This window comes from Chrysochloris asiatica, unplaced genomic scaffold (genome assembly GCF_000296735.1).
Source record: "Chrysochloris asiatica unplaced genomic scaffold, ChrAsi1.0 scaffold00066, whole genome shotgun sequence".
In the NCBI taxonomy this organism is placed as follows: domain Eukaryota; kingdom Metazoa; phylum Chordata; class Mammalia; order Afrosoricida; family Chrysochloridae; genus Chrysochloris; species Chrysochloris asiatica.
The window spans coordinates 9455072-9462615 of record NW_006408584.1 but is presented as its reverse complement, the minus strand read 5'-3'; the positions used below and the strand labels follow the sequence as shown (position 1 = coordinate 9462615).

General features: G+C 39.6%; 1 protein-coding gene across 1 annotated transcript in view; it reads right to left on the bottom strand.

Moving 5' to 3' along the window:
• The window catches only part of LOC102839337 (chromosome unknown open reading frame, human C4orf27), a 41298-nt gene that overhangs the window by 25615 nt on the left and 8139 nt on the right, over positions 1 to 7544 (bottom strand). The window contains exons 3-4 of the mRNA XM_006864528.1: positions 4838 to 5027; positions 3267 to 3365 (exon numbers count right to left, since the gene is read on the bottom strand). Coding sequence (XP_006864590.1) covers positions 3267 to 3365; positions 4838 to 5027 — 289 coding nt within the window. The remainder of the gene's footprint in view (positions 1 to 3266; positions 3366 to 4837; positions 5028 to 7544) is intronic.

Below are 7544 nucleotides of genomic sequence, written 5' to 3'. Positions count from 1 at the left end.
CAAAAAAAAAAAAAAAAAGAGTATCCACACCTTTATGTCCATGGTTCTGTAAGGCATCTGTGGCTGCTCTCATCCTTCCCCAGCTTGGTTTCCCCAAAGATGGCAGCTCCAGGATCAGCTGAACATCTTGGATTAGAAAGCACTTGATTTCTTGCTTCTGATACAAATTCCCCTGCCTGTAAGCCTTCCAACTTTCTAAATATTCCTTTATATGTGGTTCAGAGTTCTGGTACCATCCCCTGAGCCTGCTTGGCCCAGTATTCTGGGTTTTTTTTTTTTGTTTTTGTTTTTTTGCTGATGGAGCTCCTCACTGCATTTCTACCCTCTCTACCATCTTGTTTGTTTTCCCAAAGTAATTTTTTAAGGTTATGTGAATACTATAATATATTGCTAATGCCAGTTAAAAAATAAGTTTTATCATATACAGGCTAAGATTTTTGTCAGAACTCTTTTGGACAGGTCAGAGAAGTTAAACCCTTTCCTCTACAACCAGAACAAGACTCTGAGGAAGAAATCCACTTTCAATACTCACTCCCAACCTTTGACAGTTTGCTATGGACCTGGTATGGTCTATGGGTGTAAAGGGCTTAGCATATGTATAGTTGTGTTGTTTTTATCTCCAGTTTACAGACCAAGGCAAAAAAGATAATCTATTTTATCATAAGAAGTTAGGATTTTTGCCAGTAGAGTAGATAGAAGGCCACCAGTAAAATGAAGGTGTTAAGGACAGAATAAAACTCCACAGAAACTGAGCCCAAAATCACTGTCTGTAACTTACAGTGCATATGGTTACACTAAATGTTCTCTTCAATCATAACAAGATGTACCAACAGAACCTCCTTGACCAGAAAAGGCAAAGTGGATCATGTCAAGCCCATAGGAGTCAATCTTTATAGTCTTCCTCAAACTAATCTCCCTGGACATAAGGGTCATTTATTTATAACAAATGATCTTTCTTGAAAGATCTTACTCATACTGGTAAAAAATATAATCTAAGTTATGACTAGCTGATTCAAGTAAAGGAAGGTCCCCCCCAAACTCAAACAGTTTTTAATACTTAAAAAGTACTAAAACAGTTATAACTCTTAAGTAATCTTTTGCTCCTGTTTAAGATAAATTATTTCATACAAAAAAATCATTATTTTTGTATGAAATAATGTTAGTTGCTCAAATATTCACTTGCTGGTCTTCACCTAAAGGATAAATAATATTGCCAATGCAATTCTTCTCCTTTGCTGTGTTCTCTAATAAGCTAAAGAAACACCAAAAGAGCCCTGAATCATTTTATATAAGCATTATAAAATGGTATCTTTCTTTTAAAAGATTTTTAACAAGACAAACATATCAAGATAAATTTTAAAAATGAAAATACCTTGGTATTTGTAGAATTAACAAGTTATTTGTAGAGCACCTACTATATGCCAAGTACTACTGATGAGACAAAGGCTCTGATGCCAGGGATCTCACAGCAGTAGTAGATAAATTATGTTAATGGAAGACACAGACAACAAGCAGTCAACACTACAGTTTCTAATAAAGATGGCACCAATTTAAGATGAATGACAAATCAACAGGTTTAAAAGAACCATCTAAACTACAACATTTATATAAACCCCAGAGGTATTAGAGAAGGAAGAGCCTTTTTATGGACAGTGATATGCAAGCATGTACAGAGCACAGTTGAGTGGTTACAGTAAATTGGCTTAGTATGAATTGTTTGCTACAAATACTAATAGGTCACAAGGAATACAAGTCTTTCAAAAGTTAGGGTGAGGTCCCCACGTGACACAAACAGTTTTATGCTTAACTACTAACTGAATCCAGGTGTGGTGCTGTAAGATAAGCATTGGACCACAAGGTAAGTGATTCAAACTCACCAGCATAGAAACCCTCCTTAGAAATGCTCCTTAGAAACCCTATACAGGGTCATTATGAGTTGGAACTGACTGGACGGTTCTTAACGACAAGAACTAACTGAAAGGCTGGCAGTGTGACTCCACGCAGCAGAGGTGGAAGCAAGGACTCTAACCTATCTTGGTAAGATGACAACAACTGAACATGTGGCACACAGTCTATTCTGAAACACATGGCTTCACCATGAATCAAAATGGACTCAACAGCAATCGGTTTGTTTGTTTTGTTTAATGATAAGGTACTAAATGAGGTCATACATAACACAATTCTCTTATTATAGTTAAGCTAATTAAAAACTGCTTTCTTCACTTTATTATAATGTAAACTTCATAACTGTTACAAATACCTTCAAATCATGTCTGTGGCTGGCTGACGGACTCAACTCCATTCCAACCCCATTACTATACTGGTGTGACACTGTAGGATAAGCACTGGACTGCTAGCTGCAAGGTTGGCAGTTCAAACCCACCAGCTGCTCCTTGGAAACCCTATACAGAGTTGCTATTAGTTGGAACTGACTCAGTGGCACCTAGCAACAACTACACAAGTCAGAGTTTGTATAGCTTGAGTTGAAGAGTAGTATGGGAAATGCAGCAAAGAGTTAGCTTCTCTCAAGCAGATGCAAATCTCTGTAATCTGGAGGGTAGAAGAGATGCAGGTAGAGGCTATGCCTCTGCTATTTCTACCAGTGAGCACAGATGTAACGGCATGTGGTTATTTTACAGTAGCTATCGAGGAAGGTCTTGGTACCTGGTCCCCAGCTTCATGGGTGTCAAGAGGCTAAGAAACAGGGCATCACTCTACTGGCACAAGTTGCACCAAAGACAGTATGGTCCTGGCACAGGTGGCAGTTCTGCTGTGGAAGTTTTGACATCCCCACTTTCTGACAGTGGCAGAGACTTAAACTTCCTAGGTGAGCCAGGTCTGATTTATGAGTGTCATTCCTGGAGGCCCAGCCTGCTGCAGCCCTTCCAATGCCATTATTTACTCTAACAAATCTTTCTGCTTGAACTATATAAGAACATTAAGAGTTCTTACATTAAACTCTTAATGACAGTGTTTAAAAAATCAGATGTCTAAAAGGCTCATCAACTTTGCTCTAGGACAACTAAAGACAAGATTAAAAGTTTCATTTAGCAAAAGAGATATATAAAGTTATATTTTTTAGTAAAAAGTAACAGAAAAGGGGTATAGATAAGACTATCACATCTATTCTGTAAAATCATAAAAATGAACTCTAGAAAAAAAAAATGGTTGGCTTACCCCTATACCATTTAATAATGGAATAATACAGCACAAAAAATGTAAACATATTAAATTGTGAACACAAGAGGGACAAAATATTTTCTTACTTGACTGCAGCAAACACATTAGCTCCACTTTGAACAATTATACAATTTTTCTTTGCTTCATTTGTACCAACATACACAGGAAGTTCATCAGGAGAATCCCTGTTAAAACAAAGGTATTATTAATTTAATTGCCCATATTTTTATTAGCAGGCAGGTAAAATTTTAAGCCAATAGATGATAATTTATACCCGTATTTTTTTTTAATTGTAATAAATTTACCAGATTTAAGCCCTAGTTTTCTTATAAATATCTATGCCAAATCGTATTTATATGGCAGAAACAAAAATTTAGATTCTTAGAACCTAGTACTTTTACACAAAGGAAAGGAGATGAAGGCCTATTAAAGAAGCAGGGGAAATTATATACCATGATCTCCTTCCCAGTTTTAAAGTCTCTAAAAAAAAAGGAAAACCTTACAAAGACAGAAAAGAAACAGAACAGAGTTATAAAACATTGGCGGAAAGGATCCTCATATATATAATCAAATCCTTTTATTTTAATTGAGGAAACCAATACAGAGAGGTTAAACGACTTTGTCAAGGTCCTAGTAAGTTAACAGCAAAGTAAGTTAACAGCAAAAAAACAGAATTCATTTTATTCAATTCTCACGCCCATCAGAGTAGCTGTTCTGTCAGCCCTTCCAATGATTTTATAAAAGTGCTGCTTTTGCTCTATTTACTTCTTGTTGGGTACTTTTCCTTTACCTCCTCTATGGTCTTACAGCTGATCTCTACATTGTTGTTGTTGTTAGGTGCCATCGAGTCAGTACCAACCCATAGTGACCCTATGCACAGCAGAACGAAACACTGCCCACTCCTAGGCCAACCTCACTACTGTTGCCACGCTCGAGTCCATTGATGCTGCCACTTGGCCAATCCATCTCGTTGGGGGTCTTCCTCTTTTTCTCTGACCCTCCACGTTACCAAACATGGTATCCTTCTCCAGTGACTGGTCCCTCCTGACAATATGTCCAAAGTATGTGAGACAAAGTTTGGCCTTCTTGACATCTAAGGAGAACTCTGGCTGCACTTCTAGTGGCAGTATTTCTATTGGTATAAGAGGACAAGGTATTTTCCCTTAAATTATTACTATTTCTTAACATTTTAAACATCTTGCATGTATTCATTTAATCCTCATAATATTCCTTTCAGGAATATACAATTACTATCCCCATTTTCACAGGAGAGGAAACAGAGATTCACGACTGGCACAAGGTTACCCACCAATAAATAGTAAGACCAGGCTGTACACATGAGTCCACTCATAACTATCAGTTGTGACTCTGGCCCCTAGAAGCATGTGGCTCATTTACATCACAGCAGCTTCTTTAAAACATCTCTGTTGGGGATAATAGGGCTCTTCTGAACCCAAAAGAGGGGGAAATTTTATAATCATAAAGGAAAATCCAGTGAGTTTATCCATTTTAGGGTTAATTCATTTAAAATAGCAAGAGCATGTATCTACCAATAAGGATAAAAATATGCCCTTCATCTTGTGTGAGACCAGTGAATGTCCACTTAGACTGGTTACAGAGGACATCAGTCACATTAGAGAAGAGAAAGAATCTTTACCTGAAATACCCCATGTGGTAGTGAGTTTTATTATCTCCAATAATTATGGTCTGGAACTCAGGTGGGTCATAGTAAAACCTCCAATGAAGGTTACAATTCAACTCTGCTGAGTTTTTCTTCATTTTATGTTTTCCGGCAAGGATGTCATAAGGACCCACTAACCAAAGTCCAAGGCTTGCAGAAAGTGCATCTATAAATCAAATAAAAGTTTACTGAGACAATATCTTTCTGGAGGCAGAGAGGAAATAGTATCTTTTATTAGCAAATGCTTTCTAATCAATTGTTTTATAAGAGTTTCTAAAATTAAAAAAACAAAAAATCTCTAGGTACATGGGAAGATTTTAATTATAAATATTTAATGGAAAAGAAGCCAGAGAAGCACTTGTATTTAGGATTTCCTCTTAAATTTGCCTGATTAACGTTAATTAGCTTAACGTTTCAAACATTCCTGCTGTTTCTTAATTCAGTCAAAACAAGGCAGTCTATAGTTCTAAGGCATATTAGAGGTATAAACATTTATCTTCTCTCGTTACTACAATGCTGTTAGCTCCAAATACTTAGAGCACACACATTTGGTCTTGTTTTGTACCTTCGAGTCAGTTCTGTCTCATAACGACCCTGCATAGGGTTTCTGAGGAGCAGCTGGTGGGTTTGAAACATTAACCTTTCTGATTCAAACCGACCTTGTGGTCTAGTGCTTTATCCTAAAGTGCCACACCAGGATTCATGCACACACATTAAGAGAGAGACAAATGAGCTTGGATTAACAAAGGTTTTCTAAAAATGTTTCCTTCCCATCCCCCGAGTGATACAGGCTCGGCTGCTAATTGATCTACTTCTGAAAAATCAGATCTACTTCTAAAAACCCTATGGAGCACAGTTTTATTCTGACATAACCTAGGGCTGTCAGGAGTCAGAATTGACTTGTTGGCACCTGGTTTCCCACTACGTCATCTAATTATCACTCTAGATTCCTTTCCCTCCTTATTTGTTCAATCCTAACCCTGGTGCTGTGGGTTAATGTACCAGAATGCAAAGCCGTTTGAACTGCAAGGTCAGTGATTCAAGCTCACCAGCTGCTCCTCGGAAACACTATACAGGGTCACTATGGGTTGGAATTGACTTGATAGCACTTAACAACAACAACAACCCTGGATGGGAATCCTGGTATGGTGTTGTAGGATAAAGCACTAGACTTCTTGGTCAGTTTGAACCACAAGGTCAGCGGTTCAAATTCACCAGCCACTCCTTGGAAACCCTATACAAGGGCGCTATGAGTCAAAATTGACTCGACGGCACTTAACAACAACAATCCTGGATGGGAGTCCTCCTGGTGTGGTGCTGAAGAATCAGCAATGGACTTCTAACTGCAAAAGTAGTAGTTCAAACCCACCAGTTGCTCCTTGGAAAGTCTATACCGGGTCTCTATGAGTCGGAACTGACTTGGTGGCACTTAATAACAACAACTACCCTGGATGATTTCATTTTCTCTGTCTATTCACAGATCACAGTGGAAGAGTTAAATAAAACCCATAATCATATGGTTTGTACAAATGCATAATTTTCTAACTTCAGTTGAGTCTGTCTTCCTGCTTCTCTAAGAGGTAGGCAAGCACTCCAGGTAGGACCCAGAGGAAATTTTTGGAAGAAGTAACACTATGAGCAAAGAAGGAAAGAGTTTATTTATTTATTTATTTATTTGAAGAAGGTGAAAGAGGGACCAAAGCGGGGGGTGGAGGTGTACTTGAGGCTCTTTGATAAGGAGGGGGTTCATCAGCTGGGTCAAATTGGCTGATAGAGTCGAGAGAACAAGCAATGGAACTCTTTGATAGGAAGAAGGTTCCAGCTGGGTCAAATTGATAGGGAGAAGGTTCCAGCTGGGTCAAATTGGCTGATGGAGTCGAGAGAACAAAGCAATGGCACAAAGAAAAAATCAAAGTTAAGAAAAACCCTGGATATACGAGATCTCTGACCATTTTCCCTGGTGCTCACATAGGTCTTGGATTAGACCTGATTCAAATGAGCCGTTAGGCGGCCAGGTATTTTGAGGCCAAATTTGAGTAGCTAGTTGTATCAAGGTCTAAGCCCTCAAGGTTTCGGAGCAAACACCCTAAGGGGGCTCTTGAGATTCCCACCTCAGACCCAGTCTGAGGTGTGGGGACCCAAGCTCCCAATGGCAGAACGTACAAGTCCTGGACTTGTTCCGGTGAGTTCCAAACTCACAATCTGCCGGTATGGAGGACCCAAACCCATAGCAACCAGTAATAAGACAACGAACAGTGCCTGGAACCTTAGATGTCTCTTGAGGTTTAGACAGTGCTCACATCTCAGACCTGGTCTGAGGTATGGAGACCCAGGCTCCCAGTGGAGGCGTCCCTGCCACAAGGTGGGGGTCTATAAAAGGAGGCCGCACCACCCTCTGAGGAGTCCTTCCAGTGGGCGGGGGAGAGGGGAGACGGAATGGACAAGTTCCGGACTTGTTCTGGTGAGTTCCGAACTCACTATGGGAGACACAGAACCTGGCACCCGGTCTGTGTCCTGGACGGAGTCTTATGTCCTGGTTACCAGGGTCCAAATCTCCACACCCAGGGCACCCACAAGAGGGGACTTATCCAAGCCAGAGGGCTGAAGAATTAACTCCTGCCAGTGATGGGTGCTAAGAAGGCATCAGGGAAGATGATTGCGGGCGCTGGGAGGGCATGTTGAA